The 22,528-nt window shown below is 47.7% G+C and overlaps 1 protein-coding gene across 12 annotated transcripts in view; it reads left to right on the forward strand.

The window, feature by feature from the left end:
* The window catches only part of KCNMA1 (potassium calcium-activated channel subfamily M alpha 1), a 1,029,133-nt gene that overhangs the window by 570,488 nt on the left and 436,117 nt on the right, over positions 1-22,528 (forward strand). For all 12 annotated transcript variants that reach the window (XM_075349081.1, XM_075349079.1, XM_075349082.1 and 9 more), the window contains exon 4: positions 19,778-19,871. In XM_075349081.1, the coding sequence (XP_075205196.1) occupies positions 19,778-19,871 (94 nt within the window). The remainder of the gene's footprint in view (positions 1-19,777; positions 19,872-22,528) is intronic.

Raw genomic sequence — 22,528 nt, forward strand, 5'->3', positions numbered from 1 at the left:
AAGTGGGTCTATTGTAGTATAGCCCTTAGGCAGGGCAGCCAAAAATTGGGAGGCTCCACGTTGTCCCTGGATAGAGACCTGTTAGGTTCTTAGTGCCTCCGTGCTTGCATTTAAAAACCGCACGTGTGTGCCTGTTGGTGGCAGCTTTCCGCTGCATTTGTGTGAGTTTTGCAAAAACTTGGATATAACGCACAAGTCTAGTGAATACACATCAGCACAGCATTGCAAAATGCGCAAGGGCGTTGTCAACGAACAAGGAAGTGGACGTGATGGTGGTGCAGGCAGAGACCGAGGTTGTGTGCAAGCTCTAATTTCGCCACAACAAAGGGCCACATCTAGTCGCTCGCACGTCCTGTCCCAAATTCTTGGGGACCGCAGCAGTACACCGCTCTTGAACCAAGACCAGTGTCAACAGGTTGTTAGTTGGATAGCGGATAATGCTTCCAGTCAGATTGGCACCACCACAAACACTCTGTCTTCCACACGGTCAAGTGTCAGTAGCCGTGATACTGCACCGCACATTTCAGAACCTGATCCTCCTTCCTACCACCAGGCCGAGTACACGTCCACGGACATTACTGATCCCACACTTGGACACTCGGAAGAGCTGTTCGTTCACGTTTCCATTCACAAATTCTGGCCTCTCGCCAGCTCCTGTTGAAGTGGGCCATGACGAGATTGTATGTACAGATGCCCAAATATTTGAGCAGCCACGTTCTCACGAAGTTGGCAACGTGTCTCAACAAGGGGTGGACGATGATGAGACACAATTGTCAGGAAGTCAGGAGGAGGAGCAGGGTGCGGAAGAGGAAGACGACGTGGTGGATGATCCAGTAACTGACCCAACCTGGCAGGAGGATATGCAGAGCGAGGACAGCAGTGCACAGGGGGAGGGAGGCGTAGCATCCCAACAGGCAGTAAGAAGCAGAGTGGTGGCCCCAGGCAGACGTCAGGCAACTGTTCCCCGGAACAACACGACACAAGGTGCCTGTACAAATGTTAGGTCTTCCCGAGTCTGGCTGTAATACTATTGTATGTATTGAGGATTTCGATTGCGTTAGGGCAATGACAACCAGAGACGAGTTCTTGGTGCAAGACATTTATAATATGCAACCAGCAAATATGTACATAAACGGAACAAAAACACAGTAGAACATAAATACAGGAAATACCTTCCAGGGACGGAGCGAAAGGGAATTCCCGGGACCGCGCACCGGACTCCCCCAGGGAGACCACCAAGAGCGAACCCCTATACAGGGACTGTCTGGCAATCACCCCAGAAGCCCTAAATGCGCAGCAGCCGGGACACAAAAGGGCAATAGGCAAGTCCAAAAATGTCCGTACGTGATGTGAGTCCAGAGTGGTATTAAACGGAAGGAACCGGGCAGAAGTGCCGACCAAAGACGGCAAACGGAGTCCGGGCACAGCTAGATGATACCAGATGAAGTCCAGAGTCGGTGTCGGTTGTTTTCCAAGAGGATCCGAATAACAATCAGGAACCAAAAGCAGCAGGGCAGGAGCACACAGGAAGCAGTATACTCAGGCACTGGACTAAGCTTTAGGGGCGGCTTTTAAACAGATGGACAGGAAGTAGGGCAACAGAATAGAAAACTCCATGTTAACAAAGGGCAAGCTCTTTCAAAAGAAAACTGGAAAACCCGGAACTCTGACACTGGCAGTTTTTTAAGTTGGCTCCAGATGATTCTAAAAAGGCCATTTGCAACACCTGCCATGCCAGCATCAGCAGGGGTACCAAAACTAGCAGCCTGACCACCACCAGCATGATCAGGCACATGTCAGCCAAGCACCCGACTTTGTGGGAAGTACAACAGAGTCGAGGACCAGTGCTTGCTGATGTCACTGCTACGTCTTCGCTGGTTGTGCATGCGAGCCAATCCCCTGTCCATGCTGCCTGAGAACAAGCCTCCTCCACTCCTGCACCTGCAGTTGCCTACGCAGAAAGAACACCATCATCAAGCACGTCCTTGTCCCAGCGCAGCGTTCAGTTATCCATTCAGCAAACCTTTGAACGCAGGCGCAAATACACTGCCAACACCCCACATGCCACAGTTCTAAATGCTAACATTTCGCGACTGCTTGCGCTGGAAATTTTGCCTTTTAGGCTGGTTGAGACAGAAGCATTCCGCGACCTTATGGTGGCAGCTGTCCCACGTTACTCGGTCCACAGCCGCCACTATTTCTCCCGGTGTGCCGTCCCCGCATTGCATAACCACGTGTCACAAAACATCACACGTGCCCTGAACAACGCTGTTTCAGCCAAAGTCCACCTAACCACAGACACGTGGACAAGTGCATGTGGGCAAGGCCGCTACATCTCGTTGACGTCACACTGGGTTAATATTGTGCAAGCTGGGACCCAGTCTGAGCGAGGGACGGAACACGTCCTTCACACACCAAGTTTTGCAGGCCCTACCTCAGTCAGGGTTTCACACACACTCTACAGCTCCGGAATGTCATGCTCCTCAGCCTCCTCCTCCTCCTGCGCATCCTCATCCACTTTACCCTCCACACCAGTCCCAAGCTGGAAGTGTCGCGGGCGGAGGAGGGGACGGTGCGCTCTCCCACTGCTCGGGTCTGGCTGACGCTGCTCTACGGCTGCTGCTGCTCGTTGGCTCGAGCGATGGCCGGATCCCGGGGACTCGAGCGGCGCTACTCGCCCGTGAGTGAAAAGGGGTGGTTTGGGTTTTGGGGATATTGTCCGTGATGCCACCCACGGTTGTGGTGATTGTGTGGACACCACCGCTGCTCTGGACGGGGATCCCGGGAGCCTGTGACAGGGAGCAGCTTTGTTGTTATTTCTCCCCTCCGTGGGTAGGGGGGTTGGTTGTTCCGGGGCCTGGTGATGGGGTAGAGATGGATGACAGGCGGGTTGCGGGGCCTGATGAGGTGCAGGGTCGCAGGGGCAGCGCTGTGCCGCACGGCACGGAGGTACTCACTCAGCCCAATGATGATGACACAGTTCACGGTAAAACAAGTGGCTGGATGGACGGGTCACTCGGACGGCTGCGGTTGTTCCTCCCTGCAGGTTAGTGATGACTGTCTCTCCCTGCACCTAAGTTAAGTGTTGGTAGTGATGGTTTCCCAACGGTAACCCGCTCCCCCACCTGGATATGGGCCGGAGGAGCCCCTTTTGCCCACAGGCGCTGGCCCTGGGAGACGGTTGCCCTTGGCGGTGGCGGTGTCTCCCCTTCACGGTTGTACGGTTGCCTTCTATCTGGACTTGGCTGTTTGGAAACCCTGAGGTTCCCTTCACTAACGGATTTGGCAAATTCACGGCGACACCAAGCCTTGCCGGGATCCGAAAGTCCTCTGCCAATGGTGCTGGCTTCTCTTTGTATACCGGTCCGGTACGGCCGGGTCACCACCCGTCCACGGTCCTTACGGCAGACTCCAATCGGCCTCCACTGCAGACGGTCACCACATCCTGCCAACCTTGCTGTCCTGTCCGGGCCACACACCCGGACCAACTTCAGGCTCTTTGCTGTCACTTTTCTCCTCTCTACTACTTTCCTCCTTCCACTTCCTTAGCTTAACTCTCACTGCCTGTGTTTTCCCTCCTCCTCGGTGGGTGGAGACCAACCGCCTGGCTCCACACCCTGGTGTGGACAACAGCCCCTGGGGAAGGCAACAAGGATTTTGTGTTTTGACTATGATATGCCTGCAGGGAGTGTGGGGTGTTTAAGTGTTGTGCTCTGTGGCCCCTGGCTTGTCCAGGGCGACACAGAAGCACTGCAGCACTGCCTCGGCGAAGCGGCAACAGGCAGTGCTGAAGCTAATCTGCATAGGTGACAAACCCCACAATGCAGAAGAGGTGTGGACAGCTCTGAAAAAGCAGGCAGATCACTGGCTCACACCTCTGAACCTAAAGCCAGGAAAGGTCGTGTGTGACAATGGCCGGAACCTGGTGGCGGCTTTGAGGCGAGGCCAGCTGACACATGTTCCATGCGTGGCCCATGTGCTCAACCTCGTGGTTCAGCGGTTTCTAAAGTCATACTCAGAGCTGTCTGATCTGCTGGTAAAAGTTCGCCGCCTGTCTGCACATTTTCGAAAGTCACCTACTGCTTCAGCCGGCCTTGCCGGCTTAAGACGCCGTTTGCATCTTCCGGCACACAGACTGGTGTGTGATGTCCCCACGCGTTGGAATTCAACTCTGCACAAGTTGGTCAGGATATGTGAGCAGAAGAGGGCAGTTGTTGAGTACCTGCATCACCTAAGCCGTCGGGAAATGGGTCAAACTCCACACATAACACCTGAGGAGTGGAGATGGATGTCCGACCTATGCACCATCCGCCAAAACTTTGAGGACTCCACCAAGATGGTGAGCGGCGATGACGACATTATTAGCGTCACCATACCGCTTCTCTGCCTTCTAAAATGGTCTCTGCTCAAAAAACAACCATGATGCATTGCAGGCGGAGCGCGATGAGTTTGAGCAAGAAACAGTAGTGGGTGTGGGTGATGATAACACACAGCCCAGCCTCGTCTCATCACAACGTGCAGTGGAGGACTATGACGAGAAGGAGGATGAAGACATGGAGCAACTCTCTGGCCAAATTGAGGATATGACATGCAGTCATATCCTCGGTTCAGCGTGGCTGGCCAGAGGACAGGGTAGATGATGAGGAGGAGGAGGAGGAGGACAGCATGTTCAGTCATCGTGTTGGTCAGGATACTGAAGTGATGGCTGTTAAGAGTCTGGCACACATGGCTGACTTTATGGTAAGCTGCCTGTCTCGTGACCCTCGCGTTAAGAACATCTTGGCCGACAATCATTACTGGTTGGTAACACTGTTAGACCCACGCTAAAAGGAGAACTTTATGTCTCTTGTTCCCGAGGCGGAGAGGTCAGGCAAAATGCAGCAGTTCCAGAAGGCCATAGTCACGGAAGTAGGCAAAGCATTCCCCTCACAAAACGCTAGCGGCATAGGTCAGGAATCAGTGGACAACCAAGGCGTACAGCCGAGAGGGGCACAAGTCCAATCCGCCAGAGGTAGGGGAACAGTCTTTAAGATGTGGGACAGTTTTCTCAGCCCCTCACATACCACAGCCCCTGAGGTGAGGGGTAGTGCCACAAGAAATCCTAAGTTTGCCCAGATGCTCAAGGAGTACCTTGCAGATCAAACAACTGTACTCCGACATTCCTCTGTGCCTTACAATTAATGTGTATCCAAGCTGGACACGTGGCATGAATTGGCTCTCTACGCCTTGGAAGTCCTGGCCTGCCCTGCCGCTAGCGTTTTGTCAGAGCGTGTTTTTAGTGCCGCAGGTGGAATCATTACAGATAAACGCACCCGCCTGTCAACTGTAAATGCTGACAGGCTGACTCTGATCAAGATGAACAAGGGTTGGATTTGGCCAGACTTCACCACACACACCAACAGCAAATTACAGCGGAATTTAAAGTTTGTAACGGGAATTTGCCATGTACCTCCACTCACCCATGGTAACACACTTCTGGACTTTGGCTAATCGCTGGACTGCTCCTCCTTCTCCTCATGCGCCATCATGGTGACCGTTACAATAGTTAAGCCGTTGTTTCAGGTATACCCCCAGTGGTAAATTTTTTCGCCCATTCTTTCTGAATGGGCATTACAACGACAGGAGACCTGCTCCTTTGCAATGGGAACAATGTTTTGAGGCCCTCATGCACATCTCTATCCAGGGACAATGTGGAGCCTCCCAATTTTTGGCTGCCCTGCCTAAGGGCTATACTACAATAGACCCACTTCCTTACAATGGGCACTTCATGTTTACAGGCCATCATGCACGTCTCTATCCAGAGACAATGTGGAGCCTCCCAATTTTTGGCTGCCCTGCCTAAGGGCTATACTACAATAGACCCACTTCCTTACAATGGGCACTTCATGTTTACAGGCCATCATGCACGTCTCTATCCAGGGACAATATGGAGCCTGACGCTGCCACCGACTGCCACACACATGCTGTTTTTAAATGCAAGCACGGACGCAATAAGAACCTAACTGGTTTTTAGGAGCGACAATTACTGAGAAGTCTGACACTATCAGACACTGCTGACTGACGTGTATTATACACTAGACTTGTGCGTTATATAATAGTTTGTGCAAAACGCGCACCTGTACCCTGCCACCGACTGCCACACACGTGCTGTTTTTAAATGCAAGCACGGACGCAATAAGAACCTAACTGGTTTTCAGGAGCGACAATTACTGAGAAGTCTGACACTATCAGACACTGCTGACTGACGTGTATTATACACTAGACTTGTGCGTTATATAATAGTTTGTGCAAAACGCGCACCTGTACCCTGCCACCGACTGCCACACACGTGCTGTTTTTAAATGCAAGCACGGACGCAATAAGAACCTAACTGGTTTTTAGGAGCGACAATTACTGAGAAGTCTGACACTATCAGACACTGCTGACTGACGTGTATTATACACTAGACTTGTGCGTTATATAATAGTTTGTGCAAAACGCGCACCTGTACGCTGCCACCGACTGCCACACACGTGCTGTTTTTAAATGCAAGCACGGACGCAATAAGAACCTAACTGGTTTTTAGGAGCGACAATTACTGAGAAGTCTGACACTATCAGACACTGCTGACTGACGTGTATTATACACTAGACTTGTGCGTTATATAATAGTTTGTGCAAAACGCGCACCTGTACCCTGCCACCGACTGCCACACACGTGCTGTTTTTAAATGCAAGCACGGACGCAATAAGAACCTAACTGGTTTTTAGGAGCGACAATTACTGAGAAGTCTGACACTATCAGACACTGCTGACTGACGTGTATTATACACTAGACTTGTGCGTTATATAATAGTTTGTGCAAAACGCGCACCTGTACGCTGCCACCGACTGCCACACACGTGCTGTTTTTAAATGCAAGCACGGACGCAATAAGAACCTAACTGGTTTTTAGGAGCGACAATTACTGAGAAGTCTGACACTATCAGACACTGCTGACTGACGTGTATTATACACTAGACTTGTGCGTTATATAATAGTTTGTGCAAAACGCGCACCTGTACCCTGCCACCGACTGCCACACACGTGCTGTTTTTAAATGCAAGCACGGACGCAATAAGAACCTAACTGGTTTTTAGGAGCGACAATTACTGAGAAGTCTGACACTATCAGACACTGCTGACTGACGTGTATTATACACTAGACTTGTGCGTTATATAATAGTTTGTGCAAAACGCGCACCTGTACCCTGCCACCGACTGCCACACACGTGCTGTTTTTAAATGCAAGCACGGACGCAATAAGAACCTAACTGGTTTTTAGGAGCGACAATTACTGAGAAGTCTGACACTATCAGACACTGCTGACTGACGTGTATTATACACTAGACTTGTGCGTTATATAATAGTTTGTGCAAAACGCGCACCTGTACCCTGCCACCGACTGCCACACACGTGCTGTTTTTAAATGCAAGCACGGACGCAATAAGAACCTAACTGGTTTTTAGGAGCGACAATTACTGAGAAGTCTGACACTATCAGACACTGCTGACTGACGTGTATTATACACTAGACTTGTGCGTTATATAATAGTTTGTGCAAAACGCGCACCTGTACCCTGCCACCGACTGCCACACACGTGCTGTTTTTAAATGCAAGCACGGACGCAATAAGAACCTAACTGGTTTTTAGGAGCGACAATTACTGAGAAGTCTGACACTATCAGACACTGCTGACTGACGTGTATTATACACTAGACTTGTGCGTTATATAATAGTTTGTGCAAAACGCGCACCTGTACGCTGCCACCGACTGCCACACACGTGCTGTTTTTAAATGCAAGCACGGACGCAATAAGAACCTAACTGGTTTTTAGGAGCGACAATTACTGAGAAGTCTGACACTATCAGACACTGCTGACTGACGTGTATTATACACTAGACTTGTGCGTTATATAATAGTTTGTGCAAAACGCGCACCTGTACCCTGCCACCGACTGCCACACACGTGCTGTTTTTAAATGCAAGCACGGACGCAATAAGAACCTAACTGGTTTTTAGGAGCGACAATTACTGAGAAGTCTGACACTATCAGACACTGCTGACTGACGTGTATTATACACTAGACTTGTGCGTTATATAATAGTTTGTGCAAAACGCGCACCTGTACGCTGCCACCGACTGCCACACACGTGCTGTTTTTAAATGCAAGCACGGACGCAATAAGAACCTAACTGGTTTTTAGGAGCGACAATTACTGAGAAGTCTGACACTATCAGACACTGCTGACTGACGTGTATTATACACTAGACTTGTGCGTTATATAATAGTTTGTGCAAAACGCGCACCTGTACCCTGCCACCGACTGCCACACACGTGCTGTTTTTAAATGCAAGCACGGACGCAATAAGAACCTAACTGGTTTTTAGGAGCGACAATTACTGAGAAGTCTGACACTATCAGACACTGCTGACTGACGTGTATTATACACTAGACTTGTGCGTTATATAATAGTTTGTGCAAAACGCGCACCTGTACGCTGCCACCGACTGCCACACACGTGCTGTTTTTAAATGCAAGCACGGACGCAATAAGAACCTAACTGGTTTTTAGGAGCGACAATTACTGAGAAGTCTGACACTATCAGACACTGCTGACTGACGTGTATTATACACTAGACTTGTGCGTTATATAATAGTTTGTGCAAAACGCGCACCTGTACCCTGCCACCGACTGCCACACACGTGCTGTTTTTAAATGCAAGCACGGACGCAATAAGAACCTAACTGGTTTTTAGGAGCGACAATTACTGAGAAGTCTGACACTATCAGACACTGCTGACTGACGTGTATCATACACTAGACTTGTGCGTTATATAATAGTTTGTGCAAAACGCGCACCTGTACGCTGCCACCGACTGCCACACACGTGCTGTTTTTAAATGCAAGCACGGACGCAATAAGAACCTAACTGGTTTTTAGGAGTGACAATTACTGAGAAGTCTGACACTATCAGACACTGCTGACTGACGTGTATTATACACTAGACTTGTGCGTTATATAATAGTTTGTGCAAAACGCGCACCTGTACGCTGCCACCGACTGCCACACACGTGCTGTTTTTAAATGCAAGCACGGACGCAATAAGAACCTAACTGGTTTTTAGGAGCGACAATTACTGAGAAGTCTGACACTATCTGGACTGTTTTACACTGTGTACACCAGCCCCAGATATGATGAAGGCTGGTATACGGTCACCACTACCCTGCCTGCCTGTATACTGCTACAATAGTCCTGACAAGGACTCTTCTGGTCAATAGCCTGTATTCCGACCTGGCTATACCCTGCCTGTATATAGCAACAATAGTCCTGAGAAGGACTCTGCTACTGTACTCCGACCTGGCTATACCCTGCCTGCCTGTATACAACTAGAATAGTCCTGAGAAGGACTTCTGGTCACACTGTTTGCAGCCCTGCTCCGGAACTAACTATAAAGGGCCGCAAAACTTTCCCTGAATCAGCGACACTCTCCCTGCACTGACTGTCTGGATAGCTGTGAGCAGAGCACAGCGCGCCGGCCGATATAAAGGCTCGGTCACGCTGTGCAGGCCGGCCAATCACTGCAATTCCACAACTAACAGGGCTGTGGCATTGCAGTGGTCTGCCAGCCAATCCCTGCATGAGGGCTGGCTCTCAAAAGAGCGCCAACATGCAGAAATGAAGACCACGAGTACAGCACGAGTATCGCGAGATTACTCGGTCCCCGCCGAGCAGCCCGAGTACAGCGATACTCGTGCGAGTACCGAGTAGTTACAAGCATGCTCGCTCATCACTAATGGTAATAGCTCCATACTAAGGGACACAATTTATTTCTGATTCCACATAAAGTAATTAGACTAGTTCCCTGGTTCAACATCCTCTCACAGGAGCTGGTGCCCATAACTTGAAATATTATATTTTTCAAGAAAAACAGTGAGGCTTCCTTGTTTCAGTAAATGAACCAGTATTACACAATGTGGCAGAGATTTCCATAGTCTCACTGCTCTTACAATAAAGAATCAGCATGTGTGATTATGATTAAATCTTCTTCCCTCTTGACTTGGAGGATGCCCCCCTCTGTCCCCTTTGCATGCCTAGATGTAGAAAAATCACTATACAAATTTCTGTACTGTACCCTCAAATACTTGTACAATCTAATAATAATAATAAGCCTTTATTTTTCCAAACTGAATAACCTTAAATTTAATAACCTATCTTGGTATTGCAAACCACCCATTCCCCTAATAATACTGGCCTGCTCCTTTCTGCGGGATCCGCCTGCTTAGGTAAATATCCAGCTATGTTAGCACAAGCACTTCGATGGAGGTCTGCACACCTATACACACAGACTGAATCCAAAAAGCTACATTTTACCTCTCAGAGCCCGCCGTAAGGTGGAGATATGTGTATAGCTGTCCCACCCATCTCTTTGTTCACAAACACCCGTCACTGTTATAGCCTATTAATCCTTTTGGCATCTACCAGTGACTCTCTTACATGCCCCCTCTCCCCAAAGCTGTAGAGCTTGGCACCTTCTATCATTAAACAAAGACACCTCGATAGATCTTCAGCATTTCCATGTAATTTCCCTTACCTATGTTCTACAAGGAAACTACAATCCAGGAGCGCTAAACACCACCTAGTCACCCAGGTATTCTTCCCCTTTTATTTCCTCATCCATCTTAGGCAAAATCTGACATTAATCTGAATTTTCAGTCTAATCAGTAGTACCTTAAAGTGTCAAGCACCCATATAATGGCCAAACACTCCTTCTCCACGATGGGCTAGTTCTATTCACAGGATGAGAGATGAAGTCGGATGTCACCAAGACGAGCTGTTTACACAGAGAAAGCTTCAATTCCTAGAATGCCATCTCCACTTCTGAAGACCACTTTGCCACAGATGACTTCATGTCCTTAAGGAAGTCAGTCAGGGGTGCGGCTATCATGAAAAAGTTGGGGATAAACCGATAGAAGTATCTCACAATTCCCAGAAACCCTCTAACTTGCTTCTTTGAGAATGGTTGCAGCCAATTTTCGATTGCTTCCACTTCATTTACTTGAGGGTTGATTTTGCCCCTACCAATGATATAGCCTTAGTACTTAGCCTTCTCCCTCCCATGGCAGACTTCTTCAGGTTCATGGAAAATGCCGCCTACTTGATGCACTGGCATCAAGTACCGCTTGAACCTTCCACAGATGACTTCCACATAATCCAGTTAGAAATCTGCGTGCTTTTTGTGGGGAGCTAGCATCTGGTCCATGGACCTCTTGAAGGTGGCTGGGGCTCCTTGCAACCCAAACAGCAGGATCCATTAGGCAAAGAGAAGGCTATCTTCTTCTTGGTGCTTTGGGACATGTGGATTTGCCAATACCTCTTTGTTAGGTCAAGGGTAGTGATGTACCTTGCCAACCCTAGCCTTTCAATGAGCTCATCGACAAAAGGCATTGGATAGGCATCAAATTTAGATACCTCAGCTTCTAATAGCCATTACAAAAAACACCATTCTCTATCTGGTTTTGGTAGTAGCACAGTGGGACTGGGCCAGACACTTTTAGGTGGGCTTTGCACACTACGACATCACAGGTGCGATGTCGGTGGGGTCAAATTGAAAATGACATACTTCCAGCATCGCATGCGACATCGTAGTGTGTAAAGGCTCGATGATACGATTAACGAGCGCAAAAGCGTCGTAATCGTATCATCGGTGCAGCGTCGGCGTAATCCATAATTACGCTGATGCGACGGTCCGATGTTGTTCCCCGCTACTGCACATCGCTGTGTGTGAAGTCGCAGGAGCGAGGAACATCTCCTACCTGCGTCACCGCGGCTTCCGTAGGATATGCGGAAGGAAGGAGGTGGGCGGGATGTTTCCATCCCGCTCTTCTCCACCCCTCCGCTCCTATTGGCCGCCTGCCGTGTGACGTCGCTGTGACGCCGTACGACCTGCCCTCTTAATAAGGAGGCAGGTCGCCGGTCAGAGCGACGTCCCAGGACAGGCGAGTCCATGTGAAGCTGCCGTAGCGATAATGTTCGCTACGGCAGCTATCACAAGGATATCGCAGCTGCGACGGGGGCGGGGACTATCGCGCTCGGCATCGCCGCATCGGCTTGCGATGTCGCAGCATGCAAAGTACCCCTTAGTCTATTCAATGACCCCTAGATCCAGCATCCGCTTTAAATCTTTCAAAATCATCTCCCGGGCTTTGAGGATCCAATACAGCTTTAAGTTCTTAAGGCTTTGTAAGAACCTCATGTTCTGTGACCTGAGGACACCTCTGGAATTCTGAGAAGTGGTCTCTGTTTGGGTGGAGCAATTCCCAGCACTGCTGTTTTTGAGCGAGTGACTGCGTCTTTGTCAGTGTGACTTCTTCGATGTACACTTCCATCTTGGCCACCAGACATGGAGTTTCCACTGCTTCCCTGTTGTTACGGGGGGACCGGCAGATTAGGACCAGGGGGTATATATCCTAATCGCCAGTCGGGGCCCACCGTGCTCCAGATGACAAAGGAGCTGCTGGCACCTGAGGGTTAGGCGGAGACTATAGAGCTGGATGGCTCTGAGATAACCCAGGAACTCTGGGAACCGGTTACGGTTGTTGGGACACGTCAGACCGGACGACAACCCGATTAGCGTTTTGGTGCACCTAGCGCTACACCAACCACGTGTGCAGGAAACACGTCAGGCCGGGTGGTAACCAGGTAGCGTTGACCGGAAGACCGCCACGAAAGCGCCCTGTCGGCCACGTGTGAAGGACACGTCAGGCCGAGCGGTCCTCCGATTAGCGTTTCTGGCCACCTCTCGACTGGCCACGTGTGTGTAGGACACGTCAGGCCAGATGGGTACACCAGTAGCGTTGACCGGGAAGCCGAGGAGGATAAGGAACACCCTGTTAACTCCACAGGGGTCCTGGGGTACGCTGTCCGTGCGCGTAGGGGGCACAACGGACAGGTGGCGCAGCAGGTGCGTTGTCCGTGTGCGTAGGGGGCACAATCGGACAGGTGGCGCAGCAGGTGCGTTGTCCATGTGCGTAGGGGGCACAATCGGACAGGTGGTGCAGCAGGTGCGTTGTCCGTGTGCGTAGGGCGCACAATCGGAAAGGAAGCACAGCAGCCGCAACCCAGTTAACGCCACTGGGCTGCTATAGCAAGACTGGAGCGGCAGGAGGGAAGCACGGCGCCCGACCCTGATGTGCCGAGCCACGAATCTTGGCGTGACAGGCACCGTTCGCCTAACCCTACCTACCGCTTCCCAACATAGGCTTATGCCGCAATGTGGCTCTAACATGGAGGTGTGCTCTGACTGAGCAAAAGTGAAGACTGCGCACCTCCATGTTGTCTCCAGCCCCTTTTATAACCTAGGTCCGCCCCAAACCCAGGGTGGAAGCACCAAGGTCCAATAGCAGAGTGCCATGTCATCAGTGACGTCACATGCGACCTATCCGGAACCGCCACATCATTGATGACTTCATGGCAGCCACGCCCCAAACACTTCACCAGTCATCGTCTGATGACCAATACTGAGGTGCCAGATCATAGGGGCGGGCCTCTGCGAGCCAGTCCGGAGTTGCCACGTCATCAGGACACCTGACACCCTCTGCCCTATCAGGGCCTGCCACCTCACGGACATGCTCAGTGAGGTCCTTACCGGACCTAGCCTCTGATGCACTAAGTGCCTGAGCATGCTCAGTAGCCTGAGCCACAGGCTTAGAAAGCAGACTATCAGTTTGAGCATGCTCAGTAGGCACATCCCAGAACTTAGACACAGCACGAAGTCCAAGTACCTGTGCAAAGAGGCTGTTAGGGTTAATTGTGGGAGCATGCTCAATAGCCTGAACTGAGGACTTAGTCTCAGACATAACACAAACAGGCTGAGCATGCTCACTAGGCAAAACACCGGGCTTAAACTCTGGCTGGGGTAAATCGGCGCACGCATGCGCACTAGCCGCCTCTCCACACTTAGACGTGGTGGAAGGAACAGCCAACTGGACGACCCGAGGCACGGCCAAGAACGGCAGCCGGCGCCTGGGCGCAACAGGAACCGTAGCAGGCTGCTTGCGGCTATGGCGGCGCCGGTTCGTAACACCTGTCTCACCACAGCCTTATCAGGTTGACGTGGTACACCTGGTAGGATGTCCTTCTTCTGGTTTGGTGGATCTTATAGTTCACCTTGCGAAATTTTTGACCACTTAGTATGGCCAGAAACTTACTCTCCACAGTGGGGATCAACACTAACATTGTATCACCAGGGCTTAACTGTCTTACACTTGCTGAGCAATTGTACACTCTTACCTGTGCTTCTTGTGCCTTGAGGAGGCTCTCTTTCACGATGGGCATCACCTCTGCAATTCTCTCTTGCATCTGTGCCACATGCTAAATTCCGCATTTGTGAAATGTAATTTCTGATTCTCAGTTCTCCTTTGCTATGTTCAGGAACCCACAAGGATGGCAGCCATACAAGACTTCAAAGGGAGAAAAGCCGGTAAAGCTTGGTGAGCTTCTCTGATGGAAAATAGCAGATACAGCATAGTCCAAAACCAACAATATTTATTGATGCCCTCGGGCATACTTGATGAGCGGTCCCACTAAATCCATAGTAATGTGTTCAAATGGCACTTCTTTGATGGGCAATAACACTAAGGGACTACAGAAACAAGGGAGCGGGGCGGTAAGCTGGCAGGTGGGACAGGACTTACAGTATTTATCAATTTCTCTATGACAGCCACGCCATTAGAACCTTTGGAGGATCCATTCTTAGATTTTGTCCACTCCCAGGGGACTTACCCAAGACATGTGTGTGGGCCATGTATAATACCTTACACCTGAAGGGTCGTGATTCTAACAATTGCTCAACCACTTCACCTCTTTTCTTAGTGACCCAATATGACCCTATTCATGGCAAAATACGGGTGTTGGCTCTTGGTTCTTGAGTAACCGCATTCAATACTGTAACATTATCAAACGCCCCTTTTAAAGTTAGGTCCCTAAGTTGAGCGGTACCAAGGTTTCAACTGGATAGCATTAGTTCCGGTATGTTGGTCTCAGGGGACATTGTCTCTTCCTCATCGCCAACAAGTGCACAAAAGGGAAACTCATCCAATTCTGACTGTGATGAGGCCTTCTTAAGGGTGACCTGGCTCTTACCTGAGTAATCAGGCACCTCCCTTTTTTCTCACAATTCCCAGAATAAGACAAAGTCCTTCGCTATTATTACAGAACTTAAAAGGTCTTTCACCACGCCGACCTCTTTGGATTCAGTGCCACAGTTTGTGTCTATGGTCACTCTAATCATAGGAGACTCCTTAGCATCCCCTTGGATATAGCGGATGCTAACCATTGTCCCTGGAATCAAGTGGGGAGGGAGTGTGGCCCTCACCAGGCTTACCAATCTCCATAAATTCAACAGTTTTGTCATTGGTACTCCGTTTATTGTTACAGAACATGCCTGAGGCCTGTCACCGGGTTGAGAGTCCACACTTCAGGTTGGACAGTATAGTATGAACAGCACCGAATCATATTGCAGTTCTAAGGCTCAGTGGCACAGCGGGTGGCTATGTTCCCTGGGCCATGACACCTCCAAAAAATTATGTAATTAGCTAAGGCCTTCGGTTATGCCTCAGCTGCCCCTTGAGACCTTGCAAGCCTCCATTTGGGGCTCCAGTACCCTTCTTGTCGGCCTCACTTTGGAACTGCCTGTATAGAGATGCAATGACCTCTAGCTTCTCCGTGGACCTATCGATCGCCTGGTACCTTTCAACCAAGCCCACTAGGTCATCAGCATTTTGGGGATTTCTCTGGGCAATATATGACTGCACCAGTCTTGGAAGTGAGTTAATGAATCAGTCCATAACAACCCTTCTCCTCCATATGTAATGGAGTGGAGGACTCCGGCTTCAACCTTTTTTGGACTAAATGCAACAAGGGCGGGAATCAATATGTTAAGTTGAAAATGGAAATAATGACGTGCTTAGGAGTTACTTTGACTGTTAGGGCACGATGGGTGCACCATTGGGCTTATCATAATGCCAAATAAATCCTCTAAGTTCTAATGTAATCCAATAGTGTAATGTCCGATGATGCCCATCAAATCCTATGGAGCCTTGATGATTTCTTTTTAACTAATAAATTGGTAAATGAGGGAGTTTGGGGAGTCTTTAGTCAAATAAACTATTTTTTTCCAGTGTGTGTTTTTGAACTGAACACTTTTTGGGTGAGTAATGGGGGTGTCTAATAGACACCTGTCCTTTACTTACCTCTGGGCTAGATGGCAGGTGTCAATTCACAGCTGACATCAATCACAAAAGTATTACCTCAATTACTACCGCATCAGGGCAACCACGAAGAGCTGGGCAAAAAGCCAGAATTCGTGCATCTAATATATGTGCCACTTCTGTGCTGGCTGTAGGATACTATTTTTAGACTAAGAAGGGCCAAAAACTTTGAGCCTTCCTATTCTGATAATGAAAACCCCCGGCTTTACTTTGGCTGGTAATCCTAAATAGGGAGTACCCCACACCGTTTCTTTTAATTATTTATATAAATAATTTAAAAAGATAGTATGGGTTCCCCTCTATTTTCAATAACCAGCCAAGGTAAAGCAGACTGCAGAAAGTTGCAGCCCACCGTTATCTACATGACTAGAGCTGGTTATAAAAAAAATAGGGGGACTACACACCATTTTTTTAAAATTATTATTAATTATTTTCTTCACAGCAGTGTACATGATTCTTCCCCATACCGAAAAGCTTATTGATTGGCTGCGCTTCAGCCTTTCAACAAATTTTATTAACATACGAACAGCCCCAGAACTCAGATACTGACTTCTATGAAAAGTCAGTTTTTGGGTTCAAGCCCCGGGCACCAGGTATTTGGTACGAACTTTGAACTTTACAGTTCAAGTTCGCTCATCCCTAGATATCAGGCATTAATATGTAGACATAGTTATCTCATTTCTGAAATTCATGTCATATCACAGCTGTCAGACCTTTTTGCCATTTCACTTTCTATAGGCTGGACTCAGCAATTTCCAAAAGGCTAATACTATATACTCAAAGTCTAAAGGCCCAGTCACACTAAACAACTTACCAGCGATCCCAACAACGATCCAACCTGATAGGGATCGCTGGTAAGTTGCTAGGAGGTTGCTGGTGAGATGTCACACTGCGACGCTCCAGCGATCCCACCAGCAACCTGACCTGGCAGGGATCGCTGGAGCATCGCTACACGGGTTGCTGGTGAGCTCACCAGCAACCAGTGACCAGCACTCAGCCAGCAGCGCCACGTGGAAGATGCTGCACTCGGTAACTAAGGTAAATATCGGGTAACCAACCCGATATTTACCTTGGTTACCAGCGCACGCTCCTACACGTGCAGAGAGCAGGGAGCAGCGCACACCGCTTAGCGCTGGCTCCCTGCTCTCCTAGTTACAGCACACATTGGGTTAATTACCCGATGTGTGCTGCAGCTACATGTGACAGAGCAGGGAGCAGCGCACACCGCTTAGCGCTGGCTCCCTGCTCTCCTAGTCACAGCACACATCGGGTTAATTACCCGATGTGTGCTGCAGCTACATGTGACAGAGCAGGGAGCAGCGCACACCGCTTAGCGCTGGCTCCCTGCTCTCCTAGTTACAGAACACATCGGGTTAATTACCCGATGTGTGCTGCAGCTACATGTGACAGAGAAGGGAGCAGCGCACACCGCTTAGCGCTGGCTCCCTGCTCTCCTAGTTACAGCACACATCGGGTTAATTACCCGATGTGTACTGCAGCTAAATGTGCACAGAGCAGGGAGCAGCGCACAATGCTTAGCGCTGGCTCCCTGCTCTCCTAGTTACAGCACACATTGGGTTAATTACCCGATGTGTGCTGTAGCTACATGTGCAGAGAGCAGGGAGCAGTGCACAATGGTTAGTGCTGTCTCCCTGCTCTCCTAGCTACAGTACACATGGGGTTAATTACCCGATGTGTACTCTGCTACACGTGCAAGGAGCAGGAGCCGGCACTGACAGTGAGAGCGGAGGAGGCTGGTAACGAAGGTAAATATCGGGTAACCAAGGACAGGGCTTCTTGGTTACCCGATGTTTACCGTGGTTACCAGTGTCCGCAGAAGCCGGCTCCTGCTGCCTGCACATTTAGTTGTTGCTGTCTCGCTGTCACACACAGCGATCTGTGCTTCACAGCGGGACAGCAACAACTAAAAAATGGTCCAGGACATTCAGCAACAACCAGCGACCTTACAGCAGGGGCCAGGTTGTTGCTGGATTTCACACACAGCAACATCACTAGCAACATCGCTGCGACGTCACAAAAGTTGTTCGTTAGCAGTGAAGTTGCCTGCGATGTTGCTTAGTGTGATGGGGCCTTAACCATGTTGAGCTAAGAGAAGACAAAATGTGCTTTCCTAGCATTACTGCTTTGTTTGAGCAATTAAAAGAGTGGTTTGGCCTTATCAACTATTCATTGAGAATAGATATACAACTAGTACCTGTGATAAGACGACCCCTTTAAATGGTATAAAGGCCCAGTCACACACAACGACTTACCAGCGATCCAGAAAACGATGCGACCTGATAGGGATCGCAGGTAAGTCGCTGGGAGGTCGCAGGTGAGATGTCACACAGTCAGATCTTAGTAGCGACCTGTATAACGATCTCAGCAGTCACTGTGACCCTGCACACAGTGTCAAACACAGCGATGTATCCTGCCCAGCAGGACATCGCCTTTGAAGAAAATGGCCTGGAACATTCTGCAATGACTAGAGATCTCACAGCAGGGGCCTGATCACTGGTAGATGTCACACATATAAGATCGCTAACAGAAACCGTGACTCAGCTGCGATCTCGCTAGCGATCTCGTTATGTGTGACGGTACCTTAAGTGTAGTGCTATTACAGTTTAAAAATATGGTTTCAACATTGTTTAAAGGGGTTGACCTGTGAAAAAAAGATAAGTGATAACTTTTGAATTAGTGGGGGTCTGATCGCTGGGACCTCACAGATCGACTGAACAGGGCATTTTCATTACCATTAGAATGAAGGGGCAGTGTGCACTCTCAACCGCTGTTTCATTCATTGTTTATGGGTCTGCTGAATGCTGCAATAAGCTTTTTCCAGCAGTCCTCTTTATTTATGTATTTTTTGGGTTGTGTTAAACACTTAAGGCTGCTTTACATGCAACAACATCGCTATTAAGATATCGTTGGGGTCACAGAATTCGTGACACACATCCGGCCTCGTTAGCGACATTGTTGCGTGTGACACCTACGAGTGACCGCTAACGATCAGAAATACTCACCAAATCGTTGATCGTTGACACGTCGTTCATTTCCCAAATATCGTTGCTTGTGCTGGACACAGGTTGTTTGTCGTTCCTGAGGCAGCACACATCGCTATGTGTGACACCCCGGGAACGACGAACAACAGCGTTACTGCGTCCTCCGGCAACGAGATGGGAGTGATGTGAATGCGGCTGCTCTCCGCCCCTCCGCTTCTATTGGTGGCCCGCTGATTAATGTCGCTGTGACGCCGCACGAACCACCCCCTTAAAAAAGAGGTTGTTCGCCGGCCACAGCGACGTTGCTAGGAAGGTAAGTCCGTTTGACGCGTCCTGGCGATATTGTTTGCCACGGCAGCGATTTGCCCATGACGCACAAACGACGGGGGCAGATGCGATTGCTAGCGACATCCCTAGCAATGTCACAGAGTGTAAAGCGGCCTTTAGTATATCAAAAAAAATCATTTAATTATCTGATATGTCTTTTCAGCCCTATTGAAACCTGCCAAAACTTCTACAAGGACTTCACACTTCAGATAGATATGGCCTTCAACATCTTCTTCCTCCTCTATTTTGGTCTGAGGGTAAGTCGTATTTTTAACATGTTAAAATGTTATAAAAGTTGGAATTGGGCCCGTGTTAGTGCTGAACATGACTAATAAAAAAAAAAATGTGATAAAAGGGGTTTCTGGTTTTGGCAAATAGTTTTTTCATTGCATGATAAAAAGTTCTGGCATTTTTTCAATAGGACTTTTACAGGACAGGGTGGGAATAGTTCTGGTTTCATGCCAGTATACTAGGAGTATACATTAGTATTCTCATTTGCTTTTACTTAAACAGTTATAGTGGGTATTTAGCTCCAATAAAAATCATACCATCATGATAAATTTTAGTGTTTTAGTCATTAACAAAATTACTTTTATTTCATATGCATGGCTTAGTCGAAGACCCAGTGCTCCATACTATGTCCCTGTCGGCCACATAATGTGTGCACTGCAATAGTGCATTTGCATTTGAGATAAAACTAATTTTTTCAGCTAATAAAATACTGAAATGTAAACTGCTGGTGTGATTTTAATAAAGGCTAAGTCTCCTGTATAACGCTCTTAGTATTTTTACATGTCTTTTAGGGATGACAGACTCACATGACTAGTAGTATGTTTAAATCTTACAGGGTTTCCTGGAACGTGATGGAGTTGAATTCTAAATTCCAGACAAGCTTAGTATTGTATTTCCTGACCACCTACTTCCATCGCATTTTACTACTGCAACTGACACATTTACAAGAGTCAAACTATTAGCATTCAGACAAGCCTTTGTGGGTCCTATGTATCATACCGCCTATGTCAACCATGTAAGAGGGGTCACCATTTGAAATGCTGTAATGCTGTATTTCTTTGATTAAAATAATAATAATCATAATAATAATAGTAGTAAAAAACTACTTACTGGTCTTTTGTATGCGTATTTCCAGCAATGTCATTGATGTGAAAGGTCTCCCTGTGCTCACATGAAATGGGATAGGGGAGAGCAGAGAAACCCATTGCTAAGTTGCATTGGTAGCAACATATTTCTTGAAGAACATGAGAGTTGGGCATTAAATTGAAAGTTCATGATTCTTATCTACCCCAGTATCATCTGTTGGGGGATAGTTGGTAGGCCCCCAGTAGACTGTTGGTCAATTCCACTGATATTGGCGGGATGAGACAACTTTAGTCTTGTGTATGAAGAAATTAAAGTGTTCTTTTTGGTCGCAGAAGAAAAGTCTGCAATTAATCTTTATGACTGCAGTCTGTTGAATTGTGATAGTGTTCAGTGCACTGTCACAACTCCCCTGTATTCCTTGTGTGGTTGTTGGAAGTTCACGTGACACATATATGGGATTTCCATACTTACAAGCATGTGTTGACTAAACTCCTGCACTTCTCTAAATTCTTTTCCATTGAGAGAAGTTGTGTTAGACTAGTCGGCACATGACTGCAGTTATGCAAATACCATGCAGTGGTCATGTGGCCATCCACCTGCTCGGGGAGTATGAGGGAGTCATGACAGTCAGCGCATCACTCATCGTAACAATTTGACAGTTACATAACATAACAACTGCAGACTTTTCTTCTGTAATTGCTACCTACCGAGCTTCCTTCTCTTTATCCCCAGAAGCTTAAATAAATTTAATGAAAATAAGCTGTTGTGCAAATTCCTCTATATATGCCACAACTCTCACATTTTAATTCTCAAACATTCTTAACAATATTTTGCTAATATTATTTGAAGTTATTCTTACTAGAATACAGAATAATGTTGAAATTCTGTTTATTGATAGACTGTTATTACCTGGCGAGCCAACTGACATGTGCCATTGGCACTCTCACCATTATTGGATTCTAATGGTTTGCCTGATCAAAGCGGGGGATCACTATTAACAAGAGCACCCACTCATTGTACATCTTGGTTGTCTTTTCTATTACTTGTCAATTTAAAATTATAATTAAAAGTATGGTATGTCACTCTTCATTTACTGCCTCAGGACGAACCAAGTGGTTACCAACCACAGTTGCATTAATTATCCCACATCTTCCACATATGAGAAGGCTTCTTGACTTTTTTTTTGGAAAATCACATAGTATTACGACCCAGAAAAGTGACCTGACATCTCAGCTCTCTGATCATTCTGTTTTAGTCTCCATCAGAGTTGCCAACTAGGTGTTTCACTTTTCTGAACAGCTTATAAAAAATCATGTACAGTCAATATTTTGTACGGACCCATTGGAAAACCATTATAAATAATTTTTATTATAAGTGATACATCTACATCTCATAGTTCTAAAATTAAGACATCAGCTGCAGTCACTCTAAACTTTAAAATCACGATAATTACAGTCAAAATAATCTTTATTTCATGGATGCCTTAAATATTTTTTAAAGACAGGGCAAAAAAGTGCCCTATTTTTACGGACTGCAATGTTTGAACTGTTGGCAACCTAAGCCCCAATTTAAACTACCTCTTCTGGAAAGTCTGGCCCCAACATTTTGGCTTTTGAAACTATTTTCTAGTTAATAGAAACCTAACATTAAATTTTGCCCCTCTAAAGAAAAGTATTCGTGTTCAATGTAAAAATGGCCAAAATACGGAAGCCCACAATCCACATCATGGATCCTCATTCTTGTGTGTCCCTACACTTATATATACATATAAACAGCAAAAAGAGGAATAAATATCTCCATAAATTAGGAAATACTT

This window comes from Anomaloglossus baeobatrachus, chromosome 5, assembly GCF_048569485.1.
Source record: "Anomaloglossus baeobatrachus isolate aAnoBae1 chromosome 5, aAnoBae1.hap1, whole genome shotgun sequence".
Classification (NCBI taxonomy): domain Eukaryota; kingdom Metazoa; phylum Chordata; class Amphibia; order Anura; family Aromobatidae; genus Anomaloglossus; species Anomaloglossus baeobatrachus.